Source organism: Neovison vison, chromosome 6, assembly GCF_020171115.1.
Source record: "Neovison vison isolate M4711 chromosome 6, ASM_NN_V1, whole genome shotgun sequence".
Classification (NCBI taxonomy): Eukaryota; Metazoa; Chordata; class Mammalia; order Carnivora; family Mustelidae; genus Neogale; species Neogale vison.
The window spans coordinates 66270311-66291927 of NC_058096.1; the positions used below are offsets into that span (position 1 = coordinate 66270311).

General features: G+C 35.6%; 1 protein-coding gene across 2 annotated transcripts in view; it reads right to left on the reverse strand.

The window, feature by feature from the left end:
* Positions 1-21617, reverse strand: part of GSK3B (glycogen synthase kinase 3 beta) — a 221283-nt gene that overhangs the window by 95697 nt on the left and 103969 nt on the right. For both annotated transcript variants that reach the window (XM_044251458.1, XM_044251459.1), the window contains exon 3: positions 16836-16919. In XM_044251458.1, the coding sequence (XP_044107393.1) occupies positions 16836-16919 (84 nt within the window). The remainder of the gene's footprint in view (positions 1-16835; positions 16920-21617) is intronic.

The following is a 21617-nucleotide window of genomic DNA, read 5'->3' on the forward strand; positions in this document are numbered from 1 at the left end:
CAAAGATTGACACAAATCTACGAATGGCTTAAAATGGAAGACCAAATAAGAATTTAAAGACCTCTAATAGTCTGGAAAGCTAAGCTAAACCTACAATATAATACAAAACCCTGTGATTAAATTCAAAGTACCAATTTATTATGTAGACTGACAGGTAGACTTGACAGTAACTCAGCTGGAAAATAAATGAGAGGTATAACTGAGGAGAACTCAAAAGGCAATCAACATTGAGACACGCTTAATGAAAAAATGCAATGTTAGGTTACAGATAAAGTACTATGTTCAGATCAGTAAAGATAATTCTACTCTTCTTTTGCACAGTTAAGGCTTCATTTGACGTACTGATGATACCCATTTTTAGGCAATGTATTTTATTCATAACATTAACAAAGCAGAATACATCAGAGGAAGGTCAAAGAAACCAGGTCTGCTATAGGTTGAATGTTCTAAAATACTACCCTATGAGAAATATGGGGGCTTAAATTATATGTAGACTACTACTTTGCAGAGTAACATAAATCTCTGCTCATAGATACTTTGTTGTAGTTTTTTTTAAAGATTTTATTTATTTATTTGACAGACAGAGATCACAAGTAGGCAGAGAGGCAGGCAAAGAGAGAGGAGGAAACAGGCTCCCTGCCAAGTAGAGAGCCCGATGCAGGGCTTGATCCCAGGACCCTGGGATCAGGACCTGAGCTGAAGGCAGAGGCTTTAACCCACTGAGCCACCCAGGCGCCCCTAGATACTTTGTCTATTCACTCCATTTATCACCAAAAATTTCCAATTTCTTTAGAACCACAGAGGAAGTCTGTCCATTTTGTAGGTATAGTATAAATGACCATATGCATTTTAAAGCCATCATTTTGGGGACACCTGGGTGGCTCAGTCAGTTAAATGCCTGCCTTAGGCTCAGATCATGATCTCAGGGTCCTGAGATTGAGCTCTACATTGGGCTCTGCCCTCAGCGGGGATTCGACTTCTTTCTTTCCCCCATTCATGCTCTCTCTCTCTGAAATAAATAAATAAAATCTTTGGGGGGGGGAGGAAATTTCCAAAAAACTGCATGATATACAATTTAGGAAGTATTTCTCTCAGTGGTTCAGTTATTCCTAGTTATCACTTCTATTAATAAACTACTCCCTAACTGCTCATAACCACTCCTCTATGAACTTCACTCTAAAGTCATTCATTCAGGAAGAAATTTAAATGACAAAATTTCGATCACACCTAATGACAACTAAACAAGAACTGGGAAAAGTCCATTCTACATTTGGAAAACAGATAGTACTGATGTTCTTATCCTCAGATGATTTTTGAAGTCAAGGAAACAAAATTACTGGAGGCTGCAGTTCTAAGTAGAATCATGCTATAATTCCAAAAATTTGATGGGATGTGAAGTGACATATAATGGAACCCAATAATAAGACATTCAACCAAGTACCATGATAGCCCAGGATTCTCCACAGCATTGAGTTAGGGAACTAGGACTAACAAAAAACTCCAACAAACAATAAACAAAAAAACTTGAAAATGGATCTGTTTTCTCCAATGTTGTGTGCCAGGTTGGCTAGAGATGGGAATAACACTGACAATAAAGTGGGTGTGGTTGAAAGAAAGAGAAATATTCTTTTGCTTAGGAGAAGTAGGGTGGGAAAGGAGGATAAACACTTGGAATACAACAAGATTATGGTAAGCTTTATCCTCATCTAACACCATTAACACAAAATTAACACCAAACTATCAAGTTTAAAAAACAAAACAACAACCAAAAAAACCATAAATCTACCACAAGAAAACATGAATGTGTTTATAATCCTGGAGGACAAAATATCTACTATAAGCTATGAAGGAAAATGATGCCAAGTTAGATCACACAAAAATGTAAAACTTTTACACTAGTTTCTGAAAAAATAACAAAAAAAACAGAACCAAATTATTAAAAGACAGCATTTTTGTCTTCCAAAAAGTATTAGAATTAACGAATTCAGTAAATTTGCAGGGTTTTAAGATTAATATGTAGAAATGTTGCATTTCTATATATTAATGATGAAGTAGCAGAAAGAGAAATTAAGAAAACAAACCCATTTATACTTGTATCAAAAAGAGTAAGATACCTAGGAATAAATTTAACCAAGGAGGTAAAAGACATGTACTCTGGAGGTAAAAGACATCCTTTTACCAAGGAGGTAAAAGACATAAAACATTGATAAAAGAAATTAAAGATGACACAAACAAATGGAAAGACAGACCATGCTCAGGGACCGGAAGAATGAATATTGTTAAAATGTCTACGCTACTCAAAGCAATTTACAGATTCACTGCAATTCCTATCAAAGCACCAACAGTATTTTTTTCACAGAACTAAAAGAAATAATAATCCTAACATTTTTATGGAACCACAAAATATCCCAAATAGCCAAAGCAATTTTGATAAAGAAGAACAAAGCTGAAGGTATCAGAATCTCAGCTTTCAAACTGTACTACAAAGCTATAATAAAACAGTAGGATACTGATACAAAAATAAACACATAAATCAATGGTTTAAAAAAACGGAGCCCAGAAATAAACCTACCCTTACATGGTCAATTAATCTATGATGAAGGAAGTAAGAATATACAATGGGGAAAAAATTCTCTTCAATAAATGGTGCTGGGAAACCTGGACATGCAAAAGAATGAAACCAAACCGCTGTCTTACATAAACCACCAAATTCCTAAAAGAAAACATAGGCAATACATTCTTGGACATCAGCCTGAGCAAAAATTTTCTGGATCCATCTCCTCAGGCAAGGGAAACAATAACAAAAATAAACAACTGGACTAGAAAACCATCAATAAAATGAAAAGACAGTGAATGGAAGAAGATACTTTCAAATGATCTGAGAAGGGGTTAATATCCCAAATATATAAAGAACTCATACAATGTAACACCAAAAAAACCAAATAATCCAATTAAAAATGCGTAAAAGACCTGAACATTTTTCCAAAGGAGATATACAGATGGCCTACAGGCACAGGAAAAGATGCTCAACATCACTAACCATCAGGGAAATGCAAATCAAAACCACAATGAGGTATCACCTCACATCATCAGTATCAAAAAGACAAGAAATAACAAGTATTGGCAAGGATGTGGAGAAAAGGGAATCCTCATGCACTGTTGGTGAGAATGTAAACTGGTGCAACCACTGTGGAAAACAGTATGGAGATTCCTCAAAAAATTAAAACTAGAATGGCCATAAAATCCGGCAACTCCATTTCTGGGTATTTACTTGAAGAAAATGAAAACACAAATCTGAAAAGATATATGTACCCCTCTGTTTATTGCAGCAGTATTTACCGCAGCCAGGATATGGAAGCAACCTAAGTGTCTATCAGTAGAGGAATGGATAAAGAAGATGTGGTATAGACACACAATGGAATATTTCTCAGTCTTAAAAAAAAGGAATGAAATCTTGCCATTCATGACAACATGGAAAGTATTAAGCAAAGTGAAGTAAGTCAGACTGAGAAAGACAAATACTGTATGATTTCACTTAATTAAAAATCAAAAGAAATGAACAAACAAAACAGAAACAGACTCATAAAGAGAGAACAAACTGATGGTTGCCAGAGAGGAGGGAAATGGGGGGACAGGTGAAATAGATGAAGGGGAAGAGGATGTACAAATTTCAGCTTTAGAATAGCTTACAGTACTGTAATAACTCTGTGTGGTGACAGGTGTAGTGAGCATGTTATGATGGATGTAACTGTCGAGAAACTAAATTGTACAATAAAACTAATATAACATTTTATGTCAACTATAATTTTAAAAATTTGACAATTTAGCAAAAATATTTCTGCTTACATATGACAAAGGACTAATTTTTGTTTAAGATACAAACAGCTCATTAATTATGATCTAAGTCAATAATAAAAAACTAACATTTGCATAGAAAAAACTGCAAAGGGACATAAACAAATGGCCAATAATGGTCCTACCAATGGGGAATAAGAATTAAGATATGCGGGGCGCCTGGGTGGCTCAGTGGGTTAAGCCGCTGCCTTCGGCTCAGGTCATGATCTCAGGGTCCTGGGATCAAGTCCCGCATGGGGCTCTCTGCTCAGCAGGGAGCCTGCTTCCCTTCCTCTCTCTCTGCCTGCCTCTCTGCTTACTTATGATCTCTCTCTGTCAAATGAATAAATAAAATCTTTAAAAAAAAAAAGAATTAAGATATGCAACCCCATTCATAATTAAAGATACATAATAAAAATAACGATGAGCCACCACTGTTCACCTATCAAATTAGAAAAGAAAATTCAACGTAAGAAAACAAGGGTTTGGAACAGGGTTATGTCCAATGTGCATCATCACACACTTCTGGATAAAACCCAAACTCTTAGAACCTTTTGGGCTAATAATATAATCATCCCAAAGCTAAGACATACAGACATCCAACTCAACTCAGCAATGCCATTTCAAGAAATCATGTGTATGACAATGTCTGTCTGTTTATGTACATACACAAAGACTATTGAATTTGTGGGGAGCAAGAAATTTAAAATAATCTACCTTCTTAGGTATGGGCTGTGTACAGTGACTTCCTTTCAGAGGACAGAGCATGGAAAGGGGGTTTGGTAGGGGAATTAACTTTACAGTGGAGAAAAATGAAAAATATTAGGTCAGCCAGGTGATTTAAGGTTATTAACAACAGCTACAGTTGTGCTGACACTATGTCCCCTTGATACGATGTGATGAAATGGCACTGCGGACTTTTTCAAAATAACCAGTTTATTATGAGATAAATATTAAACAAACCCTGATAGTAAGGCAGCCTATCAGTACTCCTCAAAACTGTCAAGGTCAGCAAAAACAAGGAAGCCTGAGAAACTGCCAGTCAAGAGGAGCCTAACAGACATAGTAACTAAATGTAATGTGGTAGCCTAACTGGGATGATGGAAGAGAAAAAAGACATTAGATAAAAACTAAGGAAATCTAAATAAACTATGGAATTTATTAGTAGTAATGTAACAATACTGACTTATTAACTGTAATAAATATAACCTTACTTACATATTAACAGTAGGAGAAAACTGGGTGCAGTATCTATGCATATAGACATAAAATGCCGTATTATAATATTTTGGGGAAAAGAGGGGCAACATGGTCCAAAATAATATTATTACAACAATGTAATAATATTAATTAATAATAATTAATAATATTATTACATTAACATGGTATATATGTGCTCATATATGCATACAGAAATTTACCTCTAAGGAGAAGGATTTGAGGATTTAGTGATCAGGGTAAAGAAGACTTTATTTTTATCTACTGTCCTGTATTATTTCAATTTTTATACAATATGCATTATAATAATATTTTAGTGCCACTAAAATACTAAAATAACATAAAAACAAGGTGGTAACTGATATTCAAAATAAAGTCCTAGATTCACATCTTTAAGCAAACAACAGTTATCAAACTTGGTGTTATAACATTTATAAGTCATGAAGAGGTCTTGATAATTCATCTACCTCAAGAATTTTGCATTACCTATGTATTCATTCTCTAGGTCATACTCTCACTGAACATGTCAGCATTTCATCAGCAAAATGTTCATACAGAATGAATATACACAACTTTAAATAACAATTCAACAATTTTAAATAAGAAACAAATGAGTTATTTAGGAAATCTCTCTATTTCAGTAAATAAAATTCTCTGCTGTCAGCTATTTTCAGAAAGGAAGGTGAAAGAGAGAAGGAAAGGAATGAAGGAGAGTTGTATTTTGTAAACTAGACCACATATACACTTAGCTATAACTTTGCACAGCATTTCTATATGTATACCATCTCTGTACTTGAGATTTCATTTAATTAAAAAAATAACAGGGGCGCCTGGGTGGCTCAGTGGGTTAAGCCGCTGCCTTCGGCTCAGGTCGTGATCTCGGGGTCCTGGGATCGAGCCCCGCATCGGGCTCTCCGCTTAGCAGGGAGCCTGCTTCCTCCTCTCTCTCTGCCTGCCTCTCTGCCTACTTGTGATCTCTGTCTGTCAAATAAATAAATAAAATCTTTAAAAACAACAACAACAACAACAAATAATCCTGTTCATTTAGGGGAGCTGACCTTGACCTAAACAATCACTTAAGAACCCACTTCCAACCCCAGCCTCACCTCCACTACTATCCCCATACTCCTATACTTTATGTACCAGTAATTTCAAAATACTTATATTTCTTCTATACAGACTATGTTGTCTAACCTCACCAAGTCTTTCAAACATCCTGTACATCTATTTTTTTTTTTTAAGATTTATTTATTTGAGAGAGAGAACACAAACTGGGGGGATTGGGGCATGGGAGAAGCAGACTCCCCGCCATGTAGGGAGCCTGAAGTGGGGTTTGATCCTGGGACCCCATTTTGATTTGAGCTGAAGGCAGACCCTTAACCTACTGAGCCACCCAGGTGCCTCTGAATATCCTGCACTTCTAAATTAACACACACCTATTTATTTATCTATCTAAAGAGCTCCTCCTTCAAACCCTGAATAAGTATCACTTCTCCTATGTAATTCCTTTGCTGAATTACTTTTCTTTATAGTACTTCTGTTCATATTCCAAATAATAGTTTCTCCATGTGTCATTCTACAGTGTATTTCTTTTCCTGTCCTTTTCAAATTGATTTAGGCAGACGTTATACTTTGTCTTATACCTAAAACACTATATACAGTAGCAGTAAACTGAAATGAATTTCAAGAATTCAGAGAGAGTAGATGATTGGAAGAATACAGACTTTATAAATGGAGAGGCTACATTTGAAATTGGCTCCTGTGTTTGGTTACTAACTATTCAACCTTGAGCAAATTCTTTAATTTAAAATTCTAAAATTTAAAACTTATAATAAAATAGTACTATTACCTACCTTGTAGCACCAAGATGACTAAATGAGAAAAATGCATAATGTGCACAGAAAAAAAACACTTATATGTACAAGATTTAACAAAAAATTTAGTGTTTTTAATCATGATTTAAGACATTATATAGTAATCTCTATAGTAATCAAAAGAATATCTCAAAGAATATGAATATGATAAACCATATATCATTTATTTGGTGTTTTTAAGTATCTATTTTAGTATATGTCTTATAATGTATTAGTACAATGGTACAAATTCATTGTGCTTACTTAAAATTTATTTACTGATGGAGTAAACAAAACAAAAGACAATCAGAATGTGTTCAATTAGTACTTTTCAGTCTATTCCTCTACAATACAAAATGCACCCACTATAGCTGGAAGTCTCAGCTATAGCTGAGTCTCAGCATAACAGCTTCACTAAGCTGTTCATAAAATGTAGAAAGTAAGTGGGGAGCAGAACTTCTGGAATGGCAGAGTAGAGAGCATAGAAGATCTCCTCAGCAGAACAAATATTTAACTGGTAAAATGATTAAAAAACAATCATTTGAAGTATCTGGTAATTTTTTTTTAAGGGCATACAGCAAATGAAGAAACAAATCTCGGTAAGAACAGCAAGAGTCTGGGCGCCTGGATGGCTCAGTGGGTTAAGCCACTGCCTTTGGCTCAGGTCATGATCTCAGGGTCCTGGGATCGAGTCCCGCATCGGGCTCTCTGCTCAGCAGGGAGCCTGCTTCCTCCTCCTTCTCTCTCTACCTGCCTCTCTGCCTACTTGTAATCTCTCTCTGTCAAATAAATAAATAAAATCTTTAAAAAAAAAAAAAAAAAAGAACAGCAAGAGTCTGTGGCATTTTAGTGAAGACCTGCTCCCTTACCCTGATAACCTACTTCCATGTCTGGGAAGCTCTACTCAGTAGGTCTACTGGGTAGCTTCCTCTCCTCTCAGCTCCAGTCTGGGGCTATGGTTTCACCCCAGGAGGGCAGGCTGTGTCCCAAGATGCAAAAGATCTATTCCAGTTGGGCAGGGCCAAGAGGACTGTGTTGCCCTTTCCTCATCCAGTCTCCAAAAGTAAGTCAGAAGCTCTACGCCAGGCAGAGCAGGCTGGGGACCTGAGAGTCTCACCTTTAACTTGCTCTTAGGGTAGAGCACCCAATGTTGGGAGTGGCAAGGTGTGAAGAACAGGGGCTGTCACTGCCTATCCTCCATTGCCCACTCATAAAGTGGGGGTGTTACTCTGGAAAAAGTGAGTCTTCACACTGAGTTCTAGCACAGTAGAATAGGGATTCTGTCCAGGGAAAGAGAGGCTAGCTCTGCCTACAGAGACCAATTTTATTCATGACACAGTAGAGAAAATGCCATGCCTATGGGCATTGTCTAAAAACAATGGAGATCCTTGTGGAGGCTGGATAGGTCCCTGACAGAAGCAAACAGGCAAGGCACCAGAAGTTGAAGAAAAACAAGAAAAGACACAGCCAAAAAGAGCCTACTTGGTAACAGTCATCTCTGGAGGTCATTAAGGATATAAACAGGTACTAGGTTGTACAGGATGTGGGGGGAGATGTGAAACATTACCCAGGTTGCACACAGATACATCAACACACAGTAAAAGCATTAAAGGAACAAGGGATTTACAAGCAACCTCTAATCAAACACTGAACAATAAGCTACTCTGACCCAAAAGCAACTTCCAAGAAATACAATCACATTCATCCCTAAGTCAGAAAGAAAGTAAATGCCCAAGGCTGCACCTTCTCAGAGGCAATCAGGGGGGAAATTCTAAACTACTAGTATCTGGTTTGATCTGTGGCAAATATAGACTCCTTGAACTGAGAAGTGGCACCCAGGTCACTTACACATCCAATGGTAAAGGATAAAAATATAACTGGCTAAGGGAACTCAAAGCACAACCTTGACCAGTAAGTGACTCTAAAAAGATGTCAAATCAAGACTCTTCTCTTAAGAAACTAGAAAAGAACGGGCAAAATAAACTCACAGCAAAATGTAGTATGGAAACAATAAAGAGAACATAACAGAAATAAGTGAATTACAGTATAGAAAAGAAATTAACAACAACAACAACAAAAAAACAATGAAACCAAAAGTTGATTCATTAAAAAAAAAAAATCAAGAAAATTGACAAACCTTTGTAGCACTAGACTGACGAAGGTAAAGAAAAAGACTCAAATGGTGAAAATAAGGAATGAAAGAAGGGACATCACAAATGGTCTTATAGAAATAAAAAAAAATTAAGAGAAAAGTATGAAAAACTTTTTATCAATAAGTAAGATAACTTAGATAAGAAGAATAAAATACCAAAATGGACAAGAGAAAAAATAGAAAATGTAAATATACCTACTGCAAGTAAAGAAACTGAATTAGTAATTTTAAAACTTCCCATAGAAAGTGCCCAGGAACATAGATGGTTTCACTGGAGAAATCTACCAAACTTTCAAAGAAGAATTAATACCAGTTCCTCATAAAAACCTTAAAAAAAATACATATGTGTGTGTGTGTGTGTGCACGCATGTGTGTGTATAAAATGATTATACACCATGACCAAATAGGATTAATTTGTTTATCATTTCAGAAACGCCAGTAGGTTTTAGCATTCAAAAAATTAATGTAAATCACTGTAGTAATAGAATAAAGGACCAAAAAAAATACGATCATGTCAAAAGATGGAGAGATAAGGAGCATTTGACAAAAGTCAACATTTCATGAAATGCTAAACAAACTAGGAATAAAAGTGATCCCCCTTAAATGACACCTACGAAAAACCCACAGCTAACATCATACTTAAAAATATGACTAGATATTTTTTCCCCTCTAAAATCAAGAACAAAATAACGATTTCTGCTTTCATCTCTTCTCAACTTTGCCCTGGAGGTTCTAGCTGGGGCAGTGGCAAGAAAAAGAAAATAAAAGGCATCCAAGACATTATATTTTGATAAAAAGGTCAGCTCATCAACTAGATATAACTATTATACATATATAATGTACCAACAATAGAATTTCAAATATACAAAGCAAAAACTGACAGAATTGAAGAAATAAACAATTCTACAATAGTTGGAGACTTTAATACACACTTTAAATAATGGACAGCACCTCTAGATAAAAGGGCAATAAGGAAATAAAAGATCTGGACATTATAAACCAAAAGGATATCTATCAATCTATCTATCTACCTTTACATCCCAAAAGAGAATACACATTATTCTCAAGTGCACATAGGATGTTATCCAGAATAGGCCATATATTATGCAACAAAACAACAAATCTCAATGAATTTAAAAGGAATGAAATCATCTGAAGTATCTTCCCCTACCTTAATAGAATGAAACTAGAAATCAATAACAGAAAGAAAAAAATTACAAATGTGTAGAAAATAAGTATCACTCTAAACAACCAACAGGACAAAGAGAAAAACAACACACTCTGGAAAAAGAAACATTAGAATACACTTGCGATACATGAAAACAAAAATCCAACATACCACCCTCTGAGTGCTATCTTCACTGCACTCAGTGGGAAATCTAGAGCTGTAAATGCCTGCATTAAGACAGAAGATTTCAAGTCAATAACCTAACTTCACATCCTGAAGAACTCTAAAAGAACAGGGAACTAAACCTAAAGCTAGCTAAAGGAAGGAAATAATACAGACCAGAAACAAATAAAACAGAGACAAACAAACAAAAAAACAGAAAACACCTAAGAAAATCAAAAGTTTGCTCTTTGAAAAGCTCAAAAAAACTGACAAACCTTTAGCTAGACTGCCAAAAAAGATACAAAAAACTAACATTAGAACTGAACATGAGGATATTACTACGGACCTTACAGAAATAAAAAGGACCATAGCAGAATACTATGAACGAATGTGTGCCAACAAATTAGCCTAAATGAAATCAGTAAATTCAAGGAAACACACCAAATATTAAACTAACTCAAGACAAAATATAAAAACCTCAACAAACCTAAATAAGAAGTAAAGAATGCATCGATCAGTAATCCAAAAACTTCCCAAAAAGTAAAGTCTGAGACCAGATGGGTTCAATGGTAAATTCTAACAAACCCATAAAGAATTAACAATTCTTCACAAACTCATCCCCAAAAAACCGGAAGAGTTTAAGTGTTTAGTTAATGCCTGGCGTACAGTAAGCATCACACAAGTTTTGGCTATCATCACTACTACTACTATTATTGTCCTGAAACAAAGGCTATTTATTCTTTTCTAAAAATTCTCCAAAGTAGACACTGTACAACCTCTCTTTGTTTAGCAATTATTATTGAGATATTTTTAAATGCTATGTGTCTAATACACTGATCCTGCAGAAAAGGACATTCTACACTAAATAATACAGCATACTATACAGACCCTGGAGAAAGATTGCCTGGAATGGACTCCTAATGTTGCCACTCAGTAGCTGTATGACTCTCAGGTAGCTTACTTAACTGCAAGTGCCTCAGTTTCTTCTATAAAATGGGGGATAATAACAGTACCCATTCTTCACAGGGTGGCTATAAGGTTTAAGTGAGTTATAAAGTACATGTAAAGTGCCAAGAGCAATATCTGATGCATAGCAAGTGCAATATATATTTGCAACTATTAAATTATTATTTGCAAAGGAGGAAGTTAATGTTTATTAAGTGTTAATTATATGCCAAGTGCTACAATAAAGCACCTAAACATTATTATACTTTTTTTCTTACAAAATCCTTTCTATACAGATGAGAAGGGGAAAAAGGCTTAGAAAGGTAAATATCTTGCCTAGTCACACTGCTATCAAGTGGCAGAACTGGGACGTAAACCCCGTTACAAAGCCAGAGTTTTTTAATTTTCAGAATAGATTCATCCCTACCCTTTCCTCTCCAGGGCTAGTGACAAACAGGCAATAATAAAGCATAGCACTCTTCTCTTTGATCCCAGAAGCAGTGGTAGAATCCTTTCCTTCTATACACAGCTCTCTACACAGTTACTATCAATAGAGCAAAGTTGGTATGAAGAATGAAATCAATTTGTCATCCTTGCTATTTAAACTGCCTCTCATACAAGTAGAGGGAAAGATTTTTTTTTAAGGAAGGCTATTTCTTTATTATTCAAATTACCAATCTATGATTTTACCAATCTAATATTTTACAGGTAAAATATTTTCACATGTAAGGTTACTTACAGAAATTTTTCTAAAAAAAAAATTTTTTTTTTCAAATAAAATTTGAGTCTCCTATAAAGACACAATGTGGTTTACATACTATGTCCGTCCTTCAGACTCGTAGGGTTCTACAGAGGTGAGATGAGATGCAAATCAGGAAAGACGACGTTAGCTGGTCCCATACCCTAGTTTCAACCAAGGCAACTTTGTTTTCTACCTGTTCTTTTTATAGGATAGGGTTCTTCATAAAATTTTATTTAGGAGCAAAGCAGCTTCTACAATCAAATACCGATAATGAAAAAACACAAATTCACAAAAGTATCATAAGCCTAGACTTATAAAACATTCAAAAATCCCCATTTTTGTCTGGTCAAGGACAGAGTGCTACTTCTTCTGAACTAAATCAGAGTTAGTTAAAGCCCACTGAGTAATCTAAAGTATACTGATTGACTACCTGATGCTCTAGTTACTACAGCAAACACTAATAATTCCAACCAGATGACTATGACTAAGACTAATTAGGTCACACCTCTGTCCTGACTTAATTCCCCCTTCTTTCAGTTACTATGGACCGTCTTCTCCCCAGTTATATGCTAAACAATTGCTAAAGAAAAATAGTCTTTCAAATGGCAGGGTGGAGCAAAATAAAGACAATTTTACCAAAAACAGACATAACCTTTCAGTTAAACTGTGGTCAGTGGTGGTATCTGCCAAATACTGCAGTAATCCTACTCTAACTTCACCCAAAGCTGAAAAGTGCTTATAGATAAGAATTATGAAGTCCTGGGGTAGCACTGTGGGGGAATACTCAGGGATTATTATGCAGTTCAACAATTCAATGGAATACTGTATAGTCAATAACTACAAATACTATGAGGCAACACAGAAAGTTTTATGAGATCTTCAAAGTTTATAAGGTTATAAATAATTATTCATACAACTATACAAATGAAATGAAATAGGAAAGAAAGAAAAGAGGAAAGGAAAGGAAAAGGGAAAAAATGAAAAGAATAGGAAAGGAAAGGACGAGGGAGAGGGGATATTTGAGACCAATAAGGAAAGGAATTTTCCAAAAAGGAAAGGAAAGGAAAGGAAAGGAAAGGAAAGGAAAGGAAAGAAAAGGAGACAAGAGAAGAGAAGAGAAGAGAAGAGAAGAAGGGAAGGAAGAGAACAGAAGTCAAAAGTCAGGATAGTGAGTAAAAATTTTTCTTTAAAATTTTCCAAAAAGTGAGTAATAGAGGCAAAAAAAGAAAGAAAGGAAGACCAAGAAAGAGAATGAAAAAGGCTCAGGACAGACGAGAATCCATACAGACTCAGAAGGATCAGATATTCAAAGAAAGATGGGTAGAAATCCAACAAAAGAGGGGTGAGATTGAAATCCATATAGTAATTAAATGAGAAAGAGACAGACAGACAGACAGGTATCAGAGTTGAAGAGAGGAAAAAAATCTGAGCAGGTGACACAAACCAAGAGAGGGACAGAACCCCAGAGACTGAAATATAGAGACCCAGAGCCCAGAAAGGGAGCAGAAACCCAGAAAGTAGACAGAGACAAAAGGAACAGAAGAGACTGAGAAAACGGTAGAGAGGGAGATGAGGACAACAATAAGAGAGTTATGAAATGCTTACATATACATCAACCAAGTCTTTCACCCTTATAATCCTGAAACACTGAATTCTTCTCTTTTTCACCCTCACAATTTCTGAAACCGTCTCCCTAATTGCCTGCTCATATCTCCTTTAGGCTTATGTTCTGACCACTGATGTCTTGTCCAGATGTTCCCCTGAGCTCTTTAGCACCCTGAAGAAAAACTCTTCATGGAATATTGAATCTCAGTCTCTTCACAGAGGGTTTTTTTTTAATTGTTGTTTTTACTGCTTTGTCCTAGACAAAGGACCTACCCAAAGGCACTGGCTTCCTTGCCGTTTTCCCAAATGAAGATTATTCTCACATTCTAGGACCAGAAGGCAGTACTTGGCAAACTGTTGGCTCTTTACTGTCCTGGTCTCAAATATCCCCTCTCCCTCGTCCCAGAACTCCGAAGAGTTCTACCACAAGGCTACACAACTCTATCAGCCCAACCTTGTCAATACCCTTTCTCTACTTAGCACCCACCCTCCACTGTCAGCTACCACAACCACCTATGAAATCATACATGTATCTGTCTCATGGGGATCTCTATTTGCATGTCCCAGAGACATCTTGATCTATTATTATTTCTTCCTCCAAACTCTTTTTATATATACATAAGTAGTACATAATGCTTCTGTTAGAAAAAATGCCTACCCAATATAAGACTGTCATATTCAGAGAGAAATCATCTTTAAAAATTTGTAAGAATTCCCCAAGATATTTAGATCCTTTTCTAAAAGGCAGTTGTAAGTTCACTCTCAGGACTCTTAAGAATTAGAACTGATAACTACAAACCTGAGTTCTCAACCTGAGAGCAGAACCTCTCTTCTCATTTGGGACATATTAATTTACTATCTGGTCTCATGAATGATGTTAGCCCTGCCAGAACAATTCAGAAGAATGGGAGTGGAGATCATGAGTAGGGCAAGAAGAAATCATCTTTTTGGTGGCTAAAAGATCATGGGAGGTCCTGAACCGGTATATTTCTGCATATCTTCAGAAAACTTTCCTTTTTTGTTAAGGAAGAAGGATCATTATCTTCAGCACTATATCACAAATTTTCTATTTTTTTTTTTATTTTTAATGAAGCTATCCAAAACTGAGAGGAACATTTTTTTTTCACTTTGGAAAATTCACAAAGCTCAAGAGAAAGTTTCTGAGATAAATAAAACATTAGAAAGTACATTTCTTTTTTATAACAGAGGTTCAGCGTCCTCCTGGTTAATCTCCCTTAATGACTTCTCAATTGCTCTTTATCTGTAAGACCATTTATGATAATAAGCAGCTCTGAGCAGCAGCAGGGAGGGAAATCCATCCTCTGCGGTATACAGATAACAGTCCACTGTCACTCCGGAGGCAGGATTAAGTGAGGGTGAGGGCAGACTGTGAACAAGGCTTTCACCAGACCAAAACCAGATAGGTCAAGCTTGTGATGGTGCCACAAATAGAGCCTTATATTTACAAGTTTGACATTCTTCCTTTTCTGCTCTTTATTTTCGTAAGCATTAAATGACTAATATTTGTAAAATACTAAACACAGTGTCTGCTTTATAGGGAAAGCTATATAAATGAAGTAATCATGAGAAAATGTTTAGGGGCTTTGTAAGGAGTCCTTTGCAAACCAACCTCCATGTAATCTAGTGGTTCATGGAACAAATAATTCTGACCTTTACTTTCCTCCCTGGGGTATTATAATGTCTAGCATCTAATAACAAAAGTCATGAGGATGCAAAATTCCATTATAAGAGTGCTGTGAACATAACAGATGGTCCATAATTTTATTTGGGAAGGGACAGGAAAAAGTAAAGATGTCAGAATAGATAAGATTAAAGACATAACAGGCAGTTTGCTAGGTTAAAAAAAATTTTAAAAAAAGGTAGCATAAACCTCGTAACTGGCTTTAGAAACAAAAGGGCTCAAATACTTACAAGGGCTTACACTCCCTAATATAAGCACCTGAGAAACAACAGTCGCTAAGGAGACAATTTGCTAATTATGGTTGCTAAAACATTAGCTATGACTGACACAAACACATTCAAATATTTAACATTTATGTATCCACATGAGGTATATCACAATTGTAGCTTAACACAAAGGAACATTCCCATATTACAGGCTTTGACATGAAAAAAAGAACTTCTAAGGAAATAATCTAAATAAAACTTAATGGAAAATGGTTAAACACTGGTACACTGGGAAATAGTTATATGAAGTAAAAAAAAATACTGTGCTTAGAAATCAAGAGGAATTATGGATCTAGGAACTTTAGACAGTATATACCAGAAATCTGAGGTCCAAAATATCAATTGGTCTTCTCCAAAGTCATATTTGTTTAGCCAAAAAGATTAAGTAGTTTATTATTTGCCCTGCCCTCACACCCCAAACCAGTGAAGTAGAAAGTAAGGAAAATATTGAACCTGGGAAGAAGAGAGAGTGAACAGGCAGAATTAAGCAAGTAAAACAGAAGAAACTGATTTTCTGTGCTTCCAAACTCCAGTAAGTACAATGATGTTAGTTATAGTAAATGTCATCATATGAACAGAAAGACCAAAAGGGCCAGGGATGCACAGCACAAAGTCTCCTTTAATTATCCTTCGCTTTCACAAAATTAAATGTGATCATAAATAGTGGCCACTTACAGCAAGCTTTGTAATATTACACCTTCCTAACTTTTTCCCTCACCAAAGACAGGTTAAACTTGCCTCCCAGTGTTTAAGTCTCATTCTAGTCCTACAAAAGTCTTCCTGTTTCCCCTTTTCCTCCAATACTTCCACTTAAAATGACATAATTTTCCCCCTCTAATAAACAGGTGGAACTATCATGGGGCTCTAAAGCACCTAAGGAACACAGAAAGTTTAAGATATATATACATATATATAAAGAACTAAAGACAAATATTCAGAAAAGAAAATTCTTAAAAATTCATTTCCTTTTCAATTTCATAACTAATTTCTGATATGACTAATGATATTCAATGATTATATCTTAAGTTCAGAATCACTAGGACCTGTGTTTTAGAATTCTTCCATTCAATTAGCAAAACTGTTCTGCTAGTTGGGCTAGGGTGGGAGATGTAGTAGAGAATGATGACTAATTTTAGAAAAATAACAAGTCTATCATAATATTCAGTACACACTTTCTGCAAGACCTACCTTCTCACCACTTGAGTAGAAGAAATAACGCAATCGGACTATGTTACAGTGATCTAGCTTTCTCATGATTTGGAGCTCTCGGTTCTGAAAAGGAAACACATGAAAATATTTTTTAAAGGATAAATACTATTAACCATATTGACTAAGATTCGAAGAACTCATAACATTAAATACTACAAAGAGAAGGCTATGGATATGTTACTAAAAAGTATGGTCTAGGGGTGGGGGCCTGGACAAAGTAGGTGAAGGGGAATGAGAGGTACAAACTACCCACTGTAAAATAAATTAAGTCATGGGGATGAAAAGTAAAGCATAAGGAATATAGTCTATAATACAGTAATACACTTATCATGGTGAGAATTTCATAACCACTGAAGCACTACATTGCACACCTAAACTTAATATTTATATGCCAGCTATACTTCAGTTAAAATTTTTTAAAAGTAAAAAGATAACAAATTTTAAACAAAATAAAAAGTATGGCCTATAGACCAATGCTGACCTGCAACCTGTTTTTCACTAGTCTATGTTATTAGTCTACTACTTTCTACTACTTTGAAATAAGACAAACACAGAATTGAGAATAAGTGCTTAGAATGTTTTACAGAAATTTGATATAATAATTTCATATCTGTAAATCTTATAATAAAGATTGGGGCCTGTACTTGGTATTTTTTTTAATTCCACTTTTCTAGTAACTGATTTGTACTGTATTTTACAAAAATATCAGTCTTTGATGAACTGGAAATTTTTAAAATTAGTATTTCACCACTAATAGCTTGAGAAGCAGTGTGTACAGATGTTAAGAGATAGATGGAATAAGCTACCACTATTGTACTCTTCTGCAACTATAATAAAAATCAAACTTCTCACTAAACAAGTGAATTTGGGTGCAAAGAGCTCTTACAAGCCCTACTATTTTCCAAGATACAGTTAAAAATAATAATAATAAAATCCGAGAGCCCAAAAGAAGGGCTGGTTGCAAAGTTAAAATATGCATGCTAGAAATTGTACAGTCCTGATAAATTTATAGACCATACAAATAATTTTTTCCTTTGGGGACTTTCAAAGTTATGTTCATTCTTCATGAAAAGAAAGCATTAAATATGATGCCTTTCTTTGCAGTAATAAATGTGAAGAGTATATATTAACAAAGAAGATAAATTCCAAAAATATATTTGGCTATCAGAAGTCTAATAAATAAAGGCCAAATTATGTAACACAGAGAAAATATTACAAAGTACTGGCTATATGCACAGGAAATATAAAATTAAAATTTTGGGAGAGCTAAAAAACATACAGTTATATACCTGGGAATCTGGAAGGAAAAATGCTTTATGGTTAGAAAAAGCCCCCCCTCCCAAAAAAAGAGGGGATGGGGACTGCACAGCAGATGAGGAGCTTAATAAGCAGAACTGTCCTACAGCACAGTGGTTTCCAGTTCTTAGAAGATGATACCAGAAATATGCAAATGTTTATCCTCCTCTAGAAACTTCCAACTGGCTCTACAATTGTGCTAGCATGTCATCTCGGGAAAATTGGAAACTATCCCTTTAAATTGGCTGTGAGAGCTGGGTTCCTGAACAGTGATATTTGAAATTCTTTTATAGGTGAACCTGTGTGGCTCAGTTGGTTAAGCAGTTGACTCAGCTCAGGTCACAATCTCAGAGTCCTGGGATGGAGCCCCATGTCAGGGTCCATACTCAGTGGGGAGGCTACCTAGGGATTCTCTCTCTCCCTCACCCCTTCCCTCCACTTGTGCTCTCTTTCAAATAAACAAACAAATCTTTTTTAAAAAATAAGAAAAAATATATTTTATAGAACATCAATCTTTCATCCCATTACTTGTTATAAAATGTCTATAGCTGAAGCAATAAACAAAAAAACTCAGTGTAGTGTAATTGCTTTAATAGAGATAACGGAAGTCACATTCTAAGTTTTAACTGTGACAGAGAACACAAACTTCACCAATTTAAAAACAGGGTCTGTTTGCATTTTAAACTGATGCTGAGTTGGAAAGTAGATCTATACTTGGCCAGTTCACATCTATGTAGATAGTTTTGTGGAATAACTGCTAGTAAGCTAATACTATCAAGATATTAAGATTAAGATGGCTTTTAAGATTGTTTTTCAACATAGCCAACTATGTTAAAATAAGCCATTTTCCAGACTCATTAACCAAGTTATAAAAGAGAACTATTAAATTCTCAGATAACAGAAACTGTGTAAGTTTATGCATACCATCTTTTACCAGAAAGAATGTGTAAGTGAAGCAAATACATGGACCTAAATATTCATCCACCCTTATTCTTTTGATATATTCTATTTCTTCTTAAAGTCTTAAGTTTTCTCATCTTCAAATTCCCTAAAAGGTCTAAAATATAAATTTCATAGAGGAACATTTATAAGTGTTAATCATATCAACCCTGGGCAAACAAAGTTAATGCCTGAATGCATTTAAATATACAACTATCACAAGCCTAGCCATTACTATTTAGTCATTCTTTATTAATTCACTAATGACATACTAATTCTACACAAAACACTTTTATACTACAAATACTGGGCACCTATACTATGCCAGGCATTTTTCGTAATGTTAAGGATATGGCTGTGAACAAGACCAAGCTCCTACCTTCATGAAACTTACAGTCTATGGAGGAGAGTGAGGAAAAAGAAATATATTTTCATATAGCTTAAGGAGACAGAGCATGATATAGACAAGGAGCTGTATTTTGGATAGGGAAGTCAGAACACACCCCATAAAGGGGTAAGATCTGAACACAAACCTAAATCATATGATATTAACCATGTGAAGATATGTAAAAGGAGCACTGTAGTTTATAGGAACCTCAAAATGTAAACAGAGGTGGATAGGTAATATCAATAAATAGCTAGAAGAATAATGTGATTGAGTAAAGGAAGAGAAGTTCAGAGAAGGTAGGCAGGGGGTATGTCTATAAACTCTTTTAATCACAGTAAGAAACTGAGTTTCATATTAAATGTAAAGGAAAGCCAAAGTCATTTTGATCAGGAAAATGATATAATCTGTTTACCCTTTTTTAAAAAAGATTTTTATTTATTTATTTGACAGACAAATCACAAGTAGGCAGAGAGGCAGGCACAGAGAGAGAGAGAGGAGGAAGCAGGCTCCCCACTGAGCAGAGAGCCCGATGCAAGACTCAATACCGACCCTGGGATCACGACCTGAGCCGAAGGCAGAGGCTTTAACCCACTGAGCCACCCAGGTGCCCCTGATTTACCCTTTTAAAAGGATCATTCTAAAAACCGAAGAGAATAAATTTGATGGAGAAAGTGGTTCAAGAGTTCTGTTTTCCATCTATTAAGTTTGAAATGTTTACTGGCCATCCAAGTGAAAATACTGTGAGGCTCAAGGAAGGAGAAGTTGAAGCCAGAAATATGCGTCTAGGAGTCATCTTCAAAAAGGGAACTTAAGGGTAACATGGGTGGCTCAGTCATTAAGCATCTGCCTTCAGCTTGGGTCATGATCCCACGGTCCTGCCTGCATCAGGTTCCCTACTCAGTGGAAAGCCTCCTTCTCCATCTTCCACTCCCTCTGCTTGTGCTCCCTCTCTCGCTGTCTCTCTCTCTTTCAAATAAATATATAAAATCTTTTTTAAAAAGGGGGGGGCTTAAAGCAAGGGAACCCAATGGTATCACCTAGGGAAGATATTTAGATCAGAATACATAAATAAATATTCAGAGGTATGAGAAGGAGCAGATCACATGGAGAAGTAATGAAGTAGAATGAAAAAAAAGGAGAGAATGTTATCTTGCAAGCAAATTAAGAAACGTTTTCAGAAACCCACTGAGAATATCATTCTTAATGGAGAAAAACTGAGAGCTTTTCTGCTAAGGTCAGGAACACAGCAGGGATGTCCATTATCACCACTGCTATTCAACATAGTACTAGAAGTCCTAGCCTCAGCAATCAGACAATAAAAAGAAATTCAAGGCATCCAAATCGGCAAAGAAGTCAAACTATCGCTCTTTGCAGATGATATGATACTATATGTGGAAAACCCAAAGACTCCACTCCAAATCTACTAGAATTTATACAGGAATTCAGTAAAGTGTCAGGATATAAAATCAATGCACAGAAATCAGCTGCATTTCTGTACACCAATAACAAGACAGAAGAAAGAAAAATTAAGGAATCAATCCCATTTACAATTGCACCCAAAACCATAAGATATCTAGGAATAAACCTAACCAGAGAGGCAAAGAATTTATACTCAGAAAACTATAAAGTACTCATGAAAGAAACTGAGGAAGACACAAAGAAATGGAAAATGTTCCATGCTCATGGATTGGAAGAACAAATATTATGAAAATGTTTATGCTACCTAAGGCAATTTACACATTTAATGTAATCCCTATTAAAATCCCATCCATTTTTTTCAAAGAAATAGAACAAATAACCTAAAATTTATATAGAACCAGAAAAGACCTCGAATAGCCAGAGGAATACTGAAAAAGAAAGTCAAAGTTGGTGGCATCGCAATTCTAGACTTCAATCTCTATTACAAGGCTGTCATCATCAAGACAGGATGGTACTGGCACAAAAACAGACACACAGATCAGTGGAACAAAATAGAGAGCCCAGAAATAGACCCTGAACTCTATGGTCAACTAATCTTCGACAAAGCAGGAAAGAATGTCCAATGGAAAAAAGACAGCCTCTTCAACAAATGGTGCTGGGAACATTGGACAGCCACATGCAGAAAAATGAAATTGGACCATTTCCTTACACCACACACG